The 19,182-nt window shown below is 40.9% G+C and overlaps 1 protein-coding gene across 1 annotated transcript; it reads right to left on the minus strand.

The window, feature by feature from the left end:
- Positions 1–966: 966 nt before the first annotated feature.
- On the minus strand, positions 967–18,457 carry ALKAL2 (ALK and LTK ligand 2). Its single transcript, XM_082481331.1, has 6 exons — positions 18,239–18,457; positions 16,875–17,206; positions 14,298–14,351; positions 14,106–14,186; positions 11,724–11,790; positions 967–3,368 (listed from the first exon to the last, which is right to left on the minus strand). Exons 2-5 carry the CDS (start codon positions 17,131–17,133, stop codon positions 11,726–11,728), a joined length of 459 nt encoding a protein of 152 aa, XP_082337457.1. The 5' UTR covers positions 17,134–17,206; positions 18,239–18,457; the 3' UTR covers positions 967–3,368; positions 11,724–11,725.
- Between the last annotated feature and the right edge of the window lie 725 nt (positions 18,458–19,182).

The raw sequence follows: 19,182 nt of genomic DNA on the forward strand, positions 1-19,182 counted from the left end.
TTCATTTCTGCCTTTGAAACGTAAAAATACTGAGATAGTGTTGTAACTGATACCATGATGATTTTCCTATTTTGAATAACACCAACATTGGTATGAACTAGCATTACCACATTAGCTGTAAAACTGGATCTGTAAAACTTGCTTTCTTACTTATTTAGCCTTGGTTTTGCTTCTGCCTTCCAAACTAGTAGAGTAATCTCTGCATTTGTCACCTGTTCTCCCTTCTGGGAGAGGGATGCATTTCGATAGAGGATCCTGTTATTCCTGGGGAGGGAGGAATCCTAGTGTCACTCTGTGTGTGATGTGGGTTGTACGATGGGGATTAAGTTTCCTGGGACTCTTGCTGTCGAACAGCTGTGTTTGTGTTAGTGATGTTTCTGGTTTGTGCTAAAATTTCAATCAGACATAAAACTTAAGAACCTGCTTACAAAAAGGCAAGTGGTAGATGGAACTTAAATACAGAAATCAGGATCTTTTTGCATTATTGCATTACCAATAGTTTTGACTTTTAAAGAACAAGCTAGGAATTTGCAAGTTAATAGCTATTTCACTTTAGGGACAAAGAGTAATATATATAATATTTCAGGTCAGAGCACTGACTCTGGAAAAATTATTTTCCATTTATTTTATGAATTCTTTGACAAAATAAATGAGGGAAAATGATGAGCAGTTATGGACAAACCATCTAAAATGTGGTTTTATGCACTAACCTCAGAAGTGGAAGTATTTAGATATAATCTAATGTTATTCTCTGCCAGTATGACCATTTAAAATACTGCAGTGAAAGTAAAGTAACTCAGAAGATTGAGAATGTGATGGTTTGTGCTTTGCCATTCATGGTTGAGTGGGAATTGAACCTATAGTTTCCTACGTATTAAAGTTAAGTAAGATTTAAAGGTCTTAACTCTTTATCTTTGAACTGCTGGGGTAACAGAAAGGAGATCAAATATGGTTGTTTACCTTCACTAGGCTTAGGAATCTTCCTCTGAAGTAATACTAAGTCAAAAATATTTGTGTTAAACTCAATTTGGATTTTAAAAGTTTCAGCCCTGAGGTATATTTTCAGCAAGTAATCTATGGTCTAAATAATTAACTATCTCTTACTAGGAGGAAAAAGCGTATTGATTGATTTTATCTTTAGTGCGTTTCTTTTGGAGGAAGGGAAGGACAGCACTTTAGTGTTTTAAAAGAATTTGTAGAACACAAGAATGCAGAACATGAATTGCCTTCAGAAAGGACAGTTGCATGGTGCCGTTATTTGGGTTCCAAGAGAAACAGTGAACATAGGATTAATACACAAGTCATGTACCATACAGATGACTAAGCCCTTACAGGTTTAAAATACCACTCATGAAAAATGTAATGTTGAATGGAAAAAATACAGAAGTGACGACTCCTTCCCCCTCTCCCCCACCATGGCTTGCTTTAGTTTAGGTAGTAAGCTTATACCTAAGACTAAATTTAAAAAAAAAAAAAATCTTCTACAGTATAGTTGTATCTTCTGTGAAAGCATGCTGACTTCTGCTAAACCTAGAGAAAACTTCCATGGGATTAATTTATTTATATTCATTTATTAAGTCATTAAATAAATTACTATTTTCCTTTTACAAGGAAATTTTCTAGAAAGTTTTTATCTAACCAGATTTCAGATGTCTTGCTACAAAAAGAAAGATTTATGCTGATTTAAACCCCCATGCTAAGTAATATGCTGTGATCCGATTTCGGGCAGTGGCATCAGAGACAAGCACAGAGTTCCACCTACATTTGCTGCACATGTGCAGCTAAGCGAATCCCGCACCAATAGATTCCTTTACCTACCAATTTTTTGGTATGCATGTATTACTTCCATTGAGAAATGCAACTTCAGCATTTAGTGATCCCTGAAAGCAAACACAAAGTATGTACTTCTCCCTTGCTAAATACAGCCATGTTCTAGGATGGGATTTTGTACTTCTGCTGTTTTTTTTCTTCTAAAGAGCTAGATGCTAAAGGCTGTTAAGGGTGAACTTCAAGAATCCCAACTCCTAGCTATTTCTCAGGGTGGGGAGGAGAGTGTTTGGTCTTGTTTTACGTTTTGTGGTTTAAATTGAGGATAAAATGGAAGCTAAATGCCAGTATTAAGATAAAAGTACCTGAGGTTCCTCTGCAGATCACACAAAATTTTTCTTCCTGTTTGAGCCATTTTATGATGACAACTGGATTTAGTATCTGATTTAAGGAAGAAGGAAATGTGTATGAAGGCTTCTTGAGTAAGTGTTCACTGACTCCTTAAAAATTCTACAATACTAAAATGATTTCTTGGACATGTACTGATTATATTGCCTATTAATTGTACTTGATTATATTGCCATGAATAGACTGCAGATTTTTTTTGGAAAAACAAACAAACAAAACCAAACCCAAATAAATTAAAACAACCGTTTGTCATAGGAAAGATTCAGATTTATAATGCAGTAGAGAATTGGAGCAGCCTTGTCACCTGGGCGTTTTGTGGGATTGGAACACACAGATCTGTCCTCACAAATCCACAGAGTGTCCAAATTACTGGACTTTTAGAGGTGGGTGTAGCTTGCTTTCTTACTCCAGTGAACTCTTATTGGAAAGAGGTTTAAGTGTGGATGAATGATAGTAGCTACTGGAAGATAGCTTGTTTATCTGGATTCAGTGAACAGAAAGCAAACTGAGAACAGCTTAATACCAAACACTTTATTACTTATGCTTGTTATTTACAGTATTTACATATTGCACGTTCGCTGGAATGTTTTATACATTTATTATATAAAGTAAATTAATGGCAGCTTGTGTTTGTGTACAAAATCCATGCTCCACTGTCCCAAAAATGTATGTCTACTTGGAATTACGTTCCTGTTTGTCATGCAATTTGTACTCCTAGGGTACAATGTGACCCCAATGCAAGTCTGTTTGAACCAAACTTTTAAAAAATTGCATAAGCATGAAGGTTATCAAGTGACCACAACTACTGTGGAGCAGATCTTTAGTAGTTCTAGATATACAAACAAACATTCCTTAAAATTTTGAATTAAGCAATAGAACATCAATTTTCTTGGTGAAATATTTGTGTTTATATAATTTTTGGCAGCATTACACATCAGTTGTAAAGTGTGTTTTTAAGTATGGAGCATTAAGTACTACTGGCAGTTATGCTACTGTAAAGAATGTCAATCTGCAAACTGTTGACGACATAGAAAATGCATGTTAAAAGAATTATGGGAAGTAATCTGTCAATCTGCAAAAATAAATCTCTTGTTCACAATGGAATATGTTATAAAGGTAATAAGTTCTATTTCCCTGTTGGTTTCCAAGGCACTTCTCTTGGTTCTTGGTGTTTCTTTTCATGGTAATAACATCTGGTGGATTAAAAGAAAGAAGAAAATTGCCTTTCATCATTTTTATACTCACATACATGTGTTTAAGAATGTGTTTATCATATTGAAAATAGTAAATAAACCTGGAGAATTCAGTAATCACTTTGGAAAGATCCAATAGCGCATTTCTGATTTAGTTCAGTTTAGTTCGGATCAGCTTGACTGCTAAATTACTGTATTGTTTGTTGATCAAGGCTGAAATTTTGGAAAGCGTCCCTTTTTGCGCTGGTTCATTTTAGGTAGACAGATTTGGAAAATATGGTTCTACCTATTTGAAACGTGCTCACAGTTATGTTTAGCCTGTTCCCTTGAGTGCAGCTGTGAAGTCAAAAAGTGAAGAAAACTCGAGGACAGTATTAACAGATTGCAAATTTCTGTCTTAATATCTTGGTGTCAGGAAGCTGTTGATAGGATGTCCAGTAATATAAATCTGTCAAGGTAAGGTTCGAAGGATCTAGGAAGGAGATGATGTTTCATTGGGCCCATTAGTGGAGAAATCTGGACTCATACAAACAAGAAACAAATAGAAGTAACTTTCTGAGAGTCGGTCATATAAATATAGCCCCTGGGACGTACAAACACTGAGACAACACAAACTGACTAGGAGCTGCAGTGGTTTGATTTGCTGCCCGTTCTAGTAACTCTTCCCCAAAGAGTTTCTTGGAATGAAATCAAAACCATTTCTGTGACACTGGTGTCAAAATCACCGATACAAAATTATAAGTTTCTGCATTGTTTATGTAAGGGTATTGTCTATACTCTAGATATGTTAATTCAAAGGTTGAACGGGGAATGTTTCCACGACCCTTTTCTCCCACATTCTTAAGTCTTCTGAGAACATGCAATGTAACCACCTCTGTGTATACATAGCTAGAAACCCATCCTCTCTCCAGTAGCTTCTGAGTTTGTTTTCTGCAGCCACATTTTCTAGACAGGTGACCATTGAATGCTGCAAGTCTGTCTACCCAGTTTCCTCTTTTTCTAAGACAACCTGTTAATGCCCTTATTTTGAAGCAAAAAAATACACTATGTCTTATTAGTCAATGGGAACTGCGTGGTTGAAAAACTGCTTTTACTCGTGAACAGATTCAGCTGAAGCTTGTGTGTCACATAGACACCAAAAGTCCATGTGGGAGCTAAAAAACTGGTTCTCTGATACTACAGTTCTGATGTCATTTTTCACAGGTAAAACTTTCATATTGTCTGAACATATGTAACTCGTTCCCATGATCGATGTGAATTCTCTGATACTTTGAGTTTCTCTACATTCTCTACTACTTAAGTATAATCTGTAATAGAATCATTTGAATGCAAAGTCAGTCAGACTTGAAGTAATCCATTGGAAATCAAGCTATTTGTGCATACAGAAATACTTATTAGTACTACTTAAACATATTTAGTTTTGCAATTTTTTTAAAGCTATTAGGAAATTAACAATGTTACAGAAAAGCTTAATGTAATTTAGTTTTTTTCTGGCTTTGCAGATAGGACAAATACTTTTTCTTTTTTTAATATCCTTCCTTACAGGGGAAACTGATGTAAATTTTCCTTGTCTTGCATCTTCATCTAGCTTATTTTCTGTATGTATACCCCTAGTGTACCCTTTTTAAGCTGTGATGTTTAAAAGTAATGTTTAAAACCAAGTTAACATGCTTTCGGTTTGATCAGTGTGTGGTACAACAGACAAGTTAAACACTGAGAATTTAATACATAGTTTTTTTCATTACTAATACTAATGGGAATATGCAGGTCACTGAGGGTGAAAAACTGGAAGTGGATAGGATGCTTATTTGTCATCGATACCTGCATTTGTATGGATATCTGATTAAAAGCTGCGGGTCTTAAATTTCCAGTGCTCAGCTAAATTGCAGTTTTCTAAATCCCTGGTATTTTCAGAAGCCCTTGGAAAGGCCCCAGATTTTTAGCATTGATCAATCTGTTGTACTTTTATTGTTTCACATAGCCTATGTTATATGCATCAGTCTAGGAAAACCAGACTGGAATTTCGCTGACGGATGGCAAGTAGTCTTTGTGGAGATTTTGCATACTATTTGACTACAGTCTCTGCTGAGAACACAGGTAGCTATACTACTCCTTTCTCCACTTTCATTTGATTCTTAGTTCTACTTCACTAATGCAAAGGGAAAAAAAAAAAAGAATAAAACAAAACACAAACCCAACCAGCAATATTAGCTGAAAACAACCAAACCATACAATTGTTCCAATTTTAAAAGAACAAATTAAATCTATTGTAAAGGCATATCACAGCTTTCCAAATTTGGTTCTAGTCGTTATCTATGTATGATGATAAACACTGTAAGACAAAGCTAATCTATAAGAATTTAGTGTTTTAAATATCAATATAAACTTTAAAATAATGTGCCAGTACGATTTTGTAGCAGAACTTCCATATGCTAGCATCAAAAAATTCCTTCCCCGTGTGTGAGCACCCGGGTGGAAGTCTGCACTGATGTGAGCATCAGATGATGCATGCACTGAAGGTGATAAAACTTTTAATGTCACATCTGGTGCCAGCCACAGAGATCCCGTCGTAAGGCAAACTCAGAACTCCCTCTTAATAAAGTTGGGCTGTGCCACAGTAGTAACCACGTACACTGCCTGGCCCTTTAATTTAAAGCAATAGTTCTGATAAAAGTCTAAAATTTGTTACCCTGGGAACTACTTCCTGTCACCAAGCAGAGGTGATTGACATGGGAAGTTGTATATGATGGATGAATCTATACTTCCTAGGGAAAAACGGTCTGCCTTCACTGAATTATATGCAAACACCTTCATTCCACCTTCACTTCTTTTATGACATGAAAGTGTCTGACGTTTCTGTTAGTCCAAATAAGAAACTGTGCAAGACAGAATGCAATTAAGGGCTGTTGTTTCCATTGTTACAAAACACCTGAAGCAAAACTTAAAAGCCCAGATATTATTGTGGTTTAAGAATAGTTTCAAATAATGGATATACAATACAGTGTACAGGAACGGGATATTTAGTGTGGTATTTCAGTTTTCTCTTTAAAGTTTCCAAGTTTATCTTGTATTGTCAGCTTTTTTTAATGTATATGACTATTATGGTCAATTCATCTTGAGGAGTTGACACAGATTTTTCTGAGTTCCAAAGGAAATTCCAGTTATCAGTGTGCTTTAGCTTACTGGGAATTTTATAAAGAAACTTTGACCTTCGTATGTATATATATTTATTCTTTATATTTATTTCTATCTTTATAGAAATTATAGAAATTATAGAAATTATTTATATCTTTATATTTATTTCTATCACATACTTCAAGCAAGAAATACTATTTCTCTTGCTTTTCCTTTAAATATTGTTAATTATATGTGCTTCTCTAGGAAACAAGCAACCGGTAGATTTTTTTCATATGCTTTCTATAGTATATAAAGCTCATTTTCTTTGCTTAGCTAGAGATTCCTACTACTTGCACTAGTCTTGTATTTCTTTAGTGTAAAACTGTTTGTGTCACTAGTTTTTTGTTCATTTGAAATAACTGTAGAAACTTTAAAAAATGCATAAATAATTGTCAGGACAGTAATGAAAAGAAATCTTCAGATGTAATGCAGTTCTTGGTCCTTGAACTACTCCATATGGTACAAGGAGGTTTTAAGCATGCATTGTGAGATTAGCGTTGCTCTCCAGCAAACGCTTTAAGAAAAGGTAATGGAAAAAGGAGGGCACCAACAGTAGCACCTGCAGTTTTCAAACAAAAGCAGTAAAATCCGTATGGCTGTAGCAAAGTGATTGTAAGAAACAGATTTTCTTTTTCAGATTTGTCACAGGAAACACACAAGATATGAGTTGGGAACTTTTGGTAAAGACTTCAGGAATCTTGTTCCTGAGATCCCTTACCTGCTGCAGATATAGACAACAAAATGGTGGTTGGATGTATCTGCACAGAATGGAGCAAAGCAAGCATGAAGTATGAGAACTATTAGGAAACTGGGAGGAAAAACGAGGCTGAAGGACAGAATGATAAAGAGCATCAAGGACAGGACGCTAGTATAGCTGGGTTGACCGCGAGAAGGAGAAGGTGTTACAGAATAAAACTAGTTGGAGATGATGCTGGTGGCAACCCGGGAACACAGCCTGGGTTGCTGATTGGGGGGGGGGAAACAAAAAAAAACAAACCCAAAACTATTGAGTGATAGTATTGACTACTGAATGATGTGGTAATACAAATCTGCTACTCTGGCTTCACTTGAGCAATCTCCGCAAGCAAAAGGGCTGTTACTGGGCCCCTGCGCTGCTCATATCTGTGGGACAGGCAAAATGTGAACATATGCTCTAAAAAAAAGAGAAGATGGAGCCCAGTTACGTATGTGTAGGATAAATGAGAAAAAGTGAAGGCTCCATAAAACACACTGTATCACACACAGCCCCCTTAGGTATGTACTGTCATAGTAATAATGCCTAATTCCTGTTTGCGCATCTTATTTTGTTGTTTGATCTTAGCACTGAGTTTCATCATCTTTTGTGCTTTAAAGCTAAGATAGTCCAAAATGCATTTTGAGTACAAAGAAAAAACAAATCTATCCTTTTTATTTTCTTCCCCCCAAAACTGATCTCTAAACATAGAAAGATACCCATAGATCTGAAAAATGCACCAAAACTACCCGTTTCCTAAAGTGTGAAAAAGCAATAATTCATCTATAGCCCAGCCCACTCATAAGGCTCCAATGAAAAAAAAATTGGCTACCGAGCAAACCAGGAAATCTAATTTGTTGGCGGGAAAAGTATGTTGATAATTAAGAATGTGTTATTTTACTAGTTTATAATATAGGAGTTTAAAAAGATTTTTTTAAATATATTTTTCTTTACAATTAATATAAATGGTCAAATTCTGCTTGTGAATCCAGACCTTTACGGAGTAGTATTTCTTAATTTTTGTTATCTAATATTCCGGAGTTAGTCCGAGCTTCAGAGCTGATACTAACTAGTAGCCTTATGGAAGAAACCAGAAGTGTTTACCTATTGCCTAAATAAACTCTTTGTACACTAGAGAGCCATCTTAAGTAAGAAATGGCTTTGAATTCTTGTTTTGCTATTGTCCTGGTTCCGGCAGGGATGGGGTTAATTTCCCCAAGGAGCCGGCAGGGGAGGCACGTATTCCATCCCACGTGCCCCATGCCCCGCTATAAGAGGCGCTAGCCGGGATGGGGGGGGCAGTCGCCACTCGGGGGCGGGCTGCGGCGGTGCGGGTCCGGTCGGTGCGCTGCGGTACTGTAACCGTGTCCTTATACTCCTTTATAGGTGTTACTGTTTTTCTTTCTTCCCTCTTGCTGTTCTGTTAAATTGCACTATTTCAACCCATGAGTTTTGCCTTTTTCTGCCGATTTTTCCCAGGGCTGTGGGAGTTGAGCGAGCGGCTGCGCGGTTCTTCGGTGCTGGCTGAGGCCAAACCACGACAACTGTGTATAAGTGGTACTATGTTCAAAACTTTGCAACTTCTTGAAAACACCTTGGACTAAAGACAACTATACATTTTGTGGAGAAAAAGGATGGTTTGATAAAAAGAACATGCTTTTCTACAGCTCAGTTCATGAAATGATCATAGAATGGTTTAGGTTGAAAGGGACCTTAAAGATCACCTAGTTCCAACCCCCCTGCATGGGCAAGGACACCTCCCACTAGACCGGGTTGCTCAAAGCCCTACTCTAGTGACGAATAATGAAAACACATAAAGCCTTCATTACACTTTTCTGTGAGAGGGGATGTCTTACCCACACAAATTGAACAGATGCAGTGGAAAAGCTTTGAGGAGAAAGGATGCTTAATTTTGTGGAGACACCTGTGGATCTCAAGGCATATGTTGTAGAGAATAGTATTCCTTTCAACTAATAGAGGTTGCTTAAAAGTGCTGATATTGTTAACAATTTGTGCCTGTGCAGAGAATAACAGAAGCGGAGGCTTGTTACTCGCGTTGAAACATCTCCTGGTTGAGCAAAGTTGTTTGGCAAAACGAGATGGACTTTTTTAAAACAGAATCACAGCTTGAGATGTGAACTACTTTAGTTACTGTTCCTTCATATGATGAGTTTGTGTTTATATTATAGGAAGTAAAGATACAGATAAAACTTCCCAAGGAAAGGGAGAAAAGAATTCTCTACTTTGATGTATCTGCTTATTAGCAGTGGTCATAACATTACTCACCTATCTTTTCAGGTGAATATAATTATAAAATAGTTAATTTGTTCCTTGCTTTCTGGATTTTACACTTGGCAGGTTGGATCCCTGGCATTTCTCCTAGTTAGATCACAAGATCTACCTATTTGCTAACTTGTATTTGCCCTAATACTATGTGCGATTGTTTCCACGATTCCATCCCTGAACACACGATGTATGGATAAGATTCCTCTCCACGGCTGCATGTTTCAAATTAAGACAGCAAGTAACATAACAGGTTTTGGGCATTAGAAACATATGAAGTTGGGCTAGTTTAGGATTATTTTAGGAAGTAAAACAGAAAATACTTAAAAAATGTTAAGGAATTTAGCATCAAGTCAGGATGCTGAATTACATCTAATGACTTATTATTTCTTCTCTTGCCATTAGAAAAGTCTTTTCTAATGTCTAGCTGGAATCCTCTCTTGTTGCAAAGTTAAAGTATGTCTTATTTATTAACATTGGATAGAGAGAATGGCTCGTAGCCACTTTTTATGAAATTTAGTAACTCCAGCATGTTTTTCTGCAGTTATCTTTTCTTTAGATTAAATAATCCAAATTCTTTTTTGCTGCTCTTGTAAACTGAGTTTTCTAGGTCTTTGGTCCTGCATGTTGCTCTTCTTTGGACTCTTAAAAGAAACACCCATATGTCTTCATGGTGTCCTTAATGAAATACAGTATTGCAGCAACAGTGATTATCTCAGGTGTTTTATAAACAGTGTTTCTATTTATAAATTCCAGTATGTTGTTTGTCTTTTCAAGTGTGACATGCTATTTTGTGATCCACTACAACCCCTACGTTTTCTACAGAACTGTCTGTCTAGCTATTCACAACTTGCATGTATTTCTCCAGTTGATTACTCCTGCATGACTTCATAATTCTGCTCTTTCCTTTAAATTTTACCCTGTTTTGAGATTATTCAGCTAATTTTCCAAGATTATTTTCAATTTCAAGACTACTCTATCATGGTTGCTTCTCCTACACTACCGTCATCCATAAATATACTGTCTTCTGTCACCCAAGTTATTAATAAAAATATTGAACAATACCATACCCAAAATGAAGCTCTGTGACTCTGCTCAATACATTTTTCCAGTTTGACAGTGAAGCACTAATAACTAGTTTTTATATTTTTCCAGCCTTTTTTACATTTATCCTGATCACATTTCCCTAGCTTACTTGTGAGAATGCCATGCAAAACAGCGTCAGTGATTTAAAAAAATAAGATGCTTAACATTTATTGCTTTTTCTCACTGACTGTCTCCACAAGATGTGTATTTTGTCACAGAGTTAAAATATCTTGGTTTGACAGCATTTGTTACTGACAAATCTGTACATGTTATTATTTATCCCTTTGTCAGAGGTGACATTATTGTATCAAGTAAAGGTTGAGGACAGAATGTAAATTAGTCCTTTTGTATTCTTATGTGTCAGATTTCTAGAAATGCAGATAGCTTGGAAGTACTTTTTTGTTTGGTTGGTTATTTTTGTTTTTATTTTGGTACATGGTGAAATTCCCAAATTATTTGTGGGAATTAGAGGTACATCTAGGCAAAAAGAGAGGAAATAAACCCAGAGACGAGAGGTGAACACAATGAAAATCCCAAGAAGTCTGAGCAGCTTAAAGTTAGTTTCTCAGTGCTACTAATAATACATTTTAATTGAATTACTATATCAGCACCTGCAACCTATCTGCATTTATAAAGCATTCATGGGTATAGCTATGTATATATTAACTCAGACTAAAATGTACACCATAGATCCACAGCTGCACATATCAAAGGGCTGCCGCTGCCAATACAGGCAATTGTATACTGAGTCAACTCTTGAAAAATAAGCTACAGCTGTTGTGTTTTGTTCTATAACAACAAATTCACTATCTGCTAACTGTATGCTGCTATGAATAATTCACAGCTGATGCACATGGACTTTTATATAATGACTTCCAGTAGGGGGTACCCTTTATTTATCACCAATATTTGCCAGATTAAGCCAGTTACTTCAAGGGGAATAAGTTACTCTCAAAGGAGAATATCTTAGCAAAAGGACAACTGTTACTACACTCCCATGAATTTTCATGCATGAAACACAAAATCCACTGCTTTGCTATGCAGTAGAATGTCATTACTGCTATGAGAAAGCTTACCTTTATCCTTCCATGCACATTGGGCTTACTGCCAACCGAGTAAGAAGCCTGGCACATCTTTTATAGTCTGTCATGAAAGAAGAGTAAATAGATTACTAAAGCAACCAATTTTGCTTTTAAAAATCAAACCTGATAACTGTGTGCAAATTATTGTCGTAATAAAGTTCAGTGAACACCTTAGTTTGCAACAGTATAGAAATCAGTTCTGTAGACTTAGAAATGGAGAGTGTAAAAATTCTGTAACTGAACGTCTTGTCTAATGGCACATATAACTCTCTGCAATCAATTTCTGCATACATACTATCTAAACAAATAGCATGAATGTGCTTGGAGGCTCTCCAAGCGTATGTATGTGTGAAAATTTATACATCTGTGTCTGTGCTTAAAAGTGGGATCTAATTTCCATACTACAGGAAGAATAAGTAGTGCTCATCCATTTTTGAAATCCAGCGCTCAGTGAGCAAGTCTATCAACTTAACATTAAGTAATGCAACTCTAATAAATTTTCTTCCTGGAAAAACTGTGAAATTAGGCAAATGACATCTCCTAGTCATAGGAATGTTAAGTCCAGCCTGAGTAGGCAATCACTTCATACAAATTCATTCATAACTGTATCAAGTTTCATCTTAAAACTAGTAAAATTGTTTTTTCTATAGTGGTCCTATTGTTAGTAGTTCTTATTTTAGGTTCCTTCTGCTTTTTGGTGCATTCGTAATTAAGGGGCATAACCAATGCACAACTACAAAATTAATCAAGAGATTTTTTTTTCTTTAACATGGCAAACAAAGTAAATTTTGTGAAAGTTATGGACAGACAGCAGAGTAAATTACTTTTTAGGTGCCAATGCTACTATGCTGTACAAAGTACTAGAAGGTACGCCAAGTAAATGCTTTTCTACTGACTATCCCCATGTTACAGCAACATAGATACTTTTAATTTCTTTGTTGTTTGGCCTTTGAATTTCTACATAGAATAAATGGTATTACCTGAAATCAGGGTATTATCAAAAAGTAACATCATACTGCGCATGAAGAGTTAAAGCAGGTTGTTTACCTCATTTTGCTAGAAGAAAGTTACATTAAGGAGATGCTGGTCAGTCCAGTCCAGTGACTGATGTTCATTTTCATTTGGCATTATTTCATTAATGAGAACTACATCTCATGTTTCCTAGAGGTGCAATGTTAACAATCCCTAACTCATAGCATAGATATGCTATAATTGCCATTCATACAAATTATTCTCCATTATCCAGACATTATGTTGGTGGGTATGTCACCTGTCAGGAGGAAAGGGCTAATTCAGACTTTAATACCAACTAGTTTTTAGCTTCACAGCTTGGAGTACTCATTAGTGCTGAGTCAAATGATGTTTGTGTTGTGATCCTTACAAAAAAGGTAATATAACCATTTGCTTGTTCAAAACAGACTAGTTACGAACAACTTCCATCTCCATCCATGTAAATGGAACGTGATCTAGTTAGCCGTTGTCTGTAACTCCTTATCTTGCGAAGGTATTCCTAATATGAAGCCTTACAAATAGGGGAAAAAGTCTGCAATTCTTACCAAATATGCCTTTAAAATATATTGGACTGAAATATTTATTAATACTTGAAACTTGGACTCTGTAACTCCTGTTTCTATTCCCAGCTCTGCTACTGACCCAACTGGTTGACCTCAGACAAGTAAAATAAAGTGTGCTTCCATTCTGAAAAGGCTGTACTAAAATAGCATTTGCTTGCTCAACAGGTCCACCTCTGTATGAATCTTGAGTTGTATCTACTGACTGATAAGTGTCAATGTTTGATTTTATTTTTTATTCTCTGTGCTGCTAACACCGATGAGCGGAATGTGCTTATTTGTGTCTGTTAGCACTTTTTTTTTTTTTTTTTACTAAGCCTTAGGAAGTTACATTTTTGTAATTCACTGAAGATAAGGGTTGCAAAGATTCAGTGCCAACATCACTGGTAGATTGGTAGCTGAACAGTCAAAAATCGATGAAAAGGAAATAGCCCCACCTGGATTTCTGATCCTACCTTGAATTTGCAGCACTAGAAATTAAATATGAGAGGTTTGCGAGCAGAGTCATGTGTTTGTATGAAAAGCAAAGAACCAAAGAGGCATATGCATCAGTACCTAAGGATGCAGTGTTTACAGCCATTCTACACGGTGTATCCACAGTGAAAAAGTTGTGTTTTCAGTTTCCTCACTGTAATGCTGATGCTGTTCTAGCAACGGTGTAAAGTATCCTTGGTACATTTTAGAGCATTCCACATTCTTCATTGCAAGGAATGTATTCTAACATCACATCACTACTGGTACCTCATAGAGCTATTACAATTTTAGCGTTTTCTGTTTTATGAAAGTGTCTGCTTTTGGCACTTACATGCTGGGATGGTGCAGTCCCTTGTATTGTGATAAAGCCGATGAAAGTGTTTACTACATTTTGGGCTAAAGTAGAGTGGACCTGAAATATAAAGAAAAAGTAAGTTATGAATCAGCGCAGCTCACAGGAAAAGTAGGACAGCTTATGGTATGTATGTGAAATGATGGATACCAATGCAAAATTAAAACATACCTGTTAAATGCTTTAAGAACTTGTCTTTCATCCTCAGATCTCTGGGAACTATTTCTGTTGGACAGAAAAAAGAATAGTCACTCTGCTGCACTGGAACTATGCTGCCCAAGCATAGTACGAGGAAATGGAATAAACTCCAGCAAACATCGCCACTACATCTGACAGATGCACAGAGGCCAAAAGTTCTTTGCATACAGTAGACCAAATTGCAAGCATTTGTTTTACATAAGAAGCCACTGTAAAACGCACTGTGAAACACAGTGTGGTGATGAAACAAGTAATGTCTGTTAGGTGTGCAGTCATTAACCATGATGACAATTAACTAGGAGTCAGATTTTAGCTCTCTATAAATTACATTATCAAGTTTACCTAGATTTAAACTCTTCCAGAAATTTTAGTTCATGGCTGCTCAGAAATGGCATATTCTGCTAACGGTAAAGACCCAAAGATATATTCAAGTTTGGTTTTGTGTCTTCTAATTCTCCTATGCAAATGTATCCGCTCTTTTGTCACAGGTATGTTTGTACAAGCACTGTCCTGCTGTAGTCATGAAACTGGACTGATGTCCTTACAGGAATCTTCCCCCCCCCCCCCCCCCCCCCCCAGCAGTAAATAAAATTCACAGGAAATGATGCCGAGCAAATTGCTCTCTTCTGGCTCCCTGCGTTTGTGGTTTACCGCCTTGCGTTTTGTGTTCGGCAGATGGCAAAATGAAACTGGTTTACTGAAATCCATTTTAGCCCTAACCCTTGCTTGTGCCTTCCTGATTTACAGCTATCTTTGATTGCTTTCCGTTACGAACTCTATGCTGATAGCTTAGTGCTGATTGTGCATGATACACTACATGGTGCTTTATTTATTTGACCATAAATGCCTGAGCAGCCTTTCTCATTCCCTTGGCACCTCTTATCAGATATAAAGCAGAGAGCATTTCCATCCAGATCTGATTCACTTGTGAGGTTAGACACTTCTCGAAAGTCATTCTTCATTTACTTCTAACTTTAGTCAGTGTAAGTAAAATTGACCTTATCATATTTGACCTAATTATGTCATGAAGAGCATTAAAAACACACATGCTTCACTCAGAAATTTCCCATGGGACAGGCTCACTGGGAAAGTGATGCCAACACTGAAATGAAAGACTAAGCAGTCGTTCCTTTTCAGAGTTGCTGGGAATAACATCATTATAATAACAGAATGAAAAATCCTGCTTAGGAGTCATTGACACCACAACCAACTTATCTGCTCTCAAGTAGGTTTATAATTTACGTAGATAACTGTTCAGCACAAACCAGACGTTTCGCACCGCTATGCGGATGTAGGGTGGCCAAAAACTATGCCTGTGTTCCACGTTGAGATTTACAGTTGCGCAGATCAGGGTTCCCTGCTTAGTCTGCCCTCCTTAACTTTGCAACATTTATAAAACAAAATGTTCTCACTCTGCTGATCTTAAGTGGAACAAAATTGTCTTCCTTTGTATATTCATTAATCACCCAGATGGAAAAGTAACATTTTCATGACAACCACCAACAAATGCAAATCATGAGGATATTTGAATATGAATGAGAATGAAGAAAAGGTACAATGAAGCTTTACGAGATCAATAACAGCAAAATAAATAGCATACTAGCAAAATGAAAGCCAGTTTGGAAAAAAAGGTGAGCAGACATCTGCTGGAAAATATTCAGAAAGTCACTTTCAGTAGGAGGGGTAAGATGAGCAGCAGTGATGCTGGAGGGGTTTGGGAGTGACAGTGAACAGTAAATTAGACATGGCAGCAGGAGAAGCCAAATCAAGTTTCAACTGGATGCACAGAAGTACATCACGGAACTGAGTGGTAACTATCCATCACCGTGTGTCTCGGTACGACTGCTTCCACACTGCTCTATACAACCCTGAACATCCTACAAACCAACCTGGGCTTTCACTGGAGGTTAGAGAAGAGCCATTCCAATGAGCAGAAGGAGGACTGCAGGGGTGTCCCAAAGCAGTCATAGCTTGTACAGTGACAGGGCAGTACTCTGTTTCAGCTCCCCAGTATTTCAGAGCTCCTACATCTGGAGTACAGAAGGGACTAACAGGTAGGGAGAAAAGTTTAACGAAACTGAGCTGCAGGAAAGACTCCTCGATGTGAGATCTACAAGGATATACTGTAGTCCTGCAGGGGAATTCATGCTAGGGTCATTTCCAAGAAACACTTAAACCAAGCACATTTTAGAAAGTGGTAAACTTCAAGGAAAAAGAGCATTTTCATCCCTTATTTCTTTGATCTCAGCCTATTTCAGTCTTTCCTATTTCAGTCTTTTCCCTTATTAATAAGTTTTGTTCAAAGCCAACACACATGAAGTTGGACTTTCAGTCAAGTACATTATCCAAAGAGTAGGCGACTCTGGGATGTGAATGGAGTTTTTCTATTCCAAATTTGCCATCTGTGTCAGTTTCTGATACCAAAGAGAACACGCAGGTATTTTCAGCAGTGAATTCTTAATATAAAATTAGTAACCTGATGTGATGCCTGATTCACCAAGGCACCCTACAGAAAAGAAAAGATCTCCTAAGCCATGGACTGTGACTTACCAACTCTCTGCTCGTCCTGGTATCCTCCGTAGTCGGCCACTTCCCTTCGATCTAAGTTATAGTCGTGCTTGGAGAAGTACTGCACCCCACTGTCCTTCTCCAGGTGGTACCTTTTCAGTTCCTGAATGATCTCCATGATCAGATTTAAGAGACTTTGCCTGTCCTTCAAATCTGCGGAGTCGGTTTTCTCTTTGCAATATCCCGCCGACAGCATTAAGAGCACCAGCCCCAGCAGCCCAGGAGACCTCAGTCCACTCATTGCAGTCTGACCTGAAGGGTGCAGGAGCAGATGGAAAGGAAGGATCCGCTGCTGTGGGAGGCCTCCTGTTTCACTGGAAGAGAAACACGGGGGTGGGTCGGAGGTGGGGAGGCTCTCACGGGGTGAAATCGGAACCACGGCAGGAGGGAAGCCCGGACACCGCTTCGCAGGTTACACAACGCGGAGGGGGCGGGGGGGGAGAACCCAGCCCCGCTCCGGGCAGCAAGGGGGAACGGGGGGCCGCTAGTGCGGGGGGTCGCCGCCGGGGGAGCCCCCCTCCGCCCGCCCTCACCGCCCCAGCGCGGGCAGTCTGCGCCCGGGGGGGGGGGAGTGGGTGGGCCCGGCGGGGAGGGAGGGCTGCTCAGTCGTGGGGCGCCCCGGGGGGACCCCCCTCCTCTCGCCCTCCGCGCTGGCAGAGCAGAGCCTCGGTCGCCACGGGCCAGCGGCGCGTACCGCCCCGCCTCGCCCCGCCCGCGGCCGCGGAGCGGAGGAGCGGAGCCCGGGCGAGGGGCGACAACTTTCCCCGAAGTTTTTTGGGGTATTTTTTTTTTTTTTTGGCCGGAGAACCGCACCGAGCGAGACACCCCCTTCCCCCCCCCCCCCCCCCCCCGCGCCGCCTCGCTGCGGGTCTCCGCGCCGGGGCTGCGGGCAGGAGCGCGGGTGACGGGCGGTGTGGGGCTCGGGGGGCAGCCGTCCGGGAGCAGGGCAGGGCAGGGCACCGCCAGCCTTCCCGTTCTTCTCCGTCCTTCTTCCCACCCAGCTCGGGGAAGGGGCGCGGGCGGCCCCGGCCACCTCCGCAGGGAGCAGCAGCCAGCCGCGGCGGGGGACGCTGCCTCATCCCCGGAGCCGCTCGCCTTCGGACGGACGGCTGCCCCTCTCCGCTGGCTCCCCGTGGGGGGCGGCCGCCCCCACGCACACGGCTGCCCCGCGCTCCGTGTGGCGGTTCTCCCCCAACTTTGGCGGGCGTCCGGCGGCGCCCGCGGGCTGTCACCGGCGCGGCCCCCGCGCTGGCGCTGGCCCCGGCTCGGCGGGGCGGGAGGGGTGGGGGCGTGGGGAGGGAGACGGGGAGGAAAAGAGCGTTGCGGGCCTTTCCCGGCCGCTTTACCTGTCTTCTCCGTCCCAGCAGCCAAGGTGTCTTCTCCCCCGGGAGCCGCTCGCCGGCTCTCCCCGGACGGCAGCAGCCCGTGAGCGGCGGGGAGTCCAAGTTTTCCGCGGCTGGCCCGCCCGCCCCTCTCCCGTCCCTGCGCTCCCGCCGGATCCACAAACTACTCCATCGCCGCCAGCCCCAGCGCAGCCGCTTATATAGGCTATAGGATGGACATGAGACGGCAGATAGTATCGACTTGGAAGTGGGTGGAAAACAATAAAAGTCCACTTGGCAACCTCGGGAGCGTCGCTGCTTGCACAAGCCCCCCCCTTCCCGCCCTCCCTCCCACCCCGGTCCCCCCCCGTCCCGTCCCGTCCCTCCCCCTCTCTCGGCTCTCCCGGGCAGGGCTCAGTCACTCCTTCGCCTCTCTCCGACGTAAGGAGACGGTCCCAAGTGCGTGTGTGTGTGTGTGGTGTGGAGTGCAGTGGAGTGGGAGGGGGCGGCGGCGGGAAGATGGGGACCGGGGGGAGGAGAAGGGGGTAATGCGCCTCGCCCGAGCCTTTAATTAGAAACGCGCTGAGGAGCCTCTGAAATATTCATGGCCCTGGCGCGGCTCCCCGTCAGGCGGGTCCCCGGCCCCGCGGCCGCAGCCGCCCCGCTCCCCGCCGCCCCCCGCGGGGGGCCGGTTGGCGGGGGCGGGCGGGAAAGCCGCCTGTTTACCGGGAACTCCGTGCCCGGCTGCGGCAGGGAAGGGGAGGTGTTGGGGCGGGGGCGAGCTGCCGGGGAAGAGGAAGGCTATTTTCTGCTCTCCCGTCGACCGGGAAGCCGGCGGAGAGGTGGCTGGAGCGGGGTCTGGGTGGAAGAGGCGGGTGTGTCGCCTTTCTCGCCCGTTCTTGGCAAGGGCAGTCCCGGGGGGGAAGGGTAGGAGGGGGCGAGGCGGCTTCCTGGGCTCTCGGCGCGCT

The sequence above is a fragment of the Vanellus vanellus genome (genome assembly GCF_965231255.1).
Source record: "Vanellus vanellus genome assembly, chromosome: 3".
In the NCBI taxonomy this organism is placed as follows: domain Eukaryota; kingdom Metazoa; phylum Chordata; class Aves; order Charadriiformes; family Charadriidae; genus Vanellus; species Vanellus vanellus.

Excerpts from the sequence above, each read along its gene's own strand:
- ALKAL2 (XM_082481331.1), bottom strand. The coding sequence starts at position 17,133 with ATGAGTGGACTGAGGTCTCCTGGGCTGCTGGGGCTGGTGCTCTTAATG. Across the intron at positions 14,352-16,874 it reads CCAGGACGAGCAGAGAGTTG|AAATAGTTCCCAGAGATCTG; the intron begins GTAAGTCACAGT and ends TCTGTCCAACAG. Across the intron at positions 14,187-14,297 it reads GTTCTTAAAGCATTTAACAG|GTCCACTCTACTTTAGCCCA; the intron begins GTATGTTTTAAT and ends TTTATATTTCAG.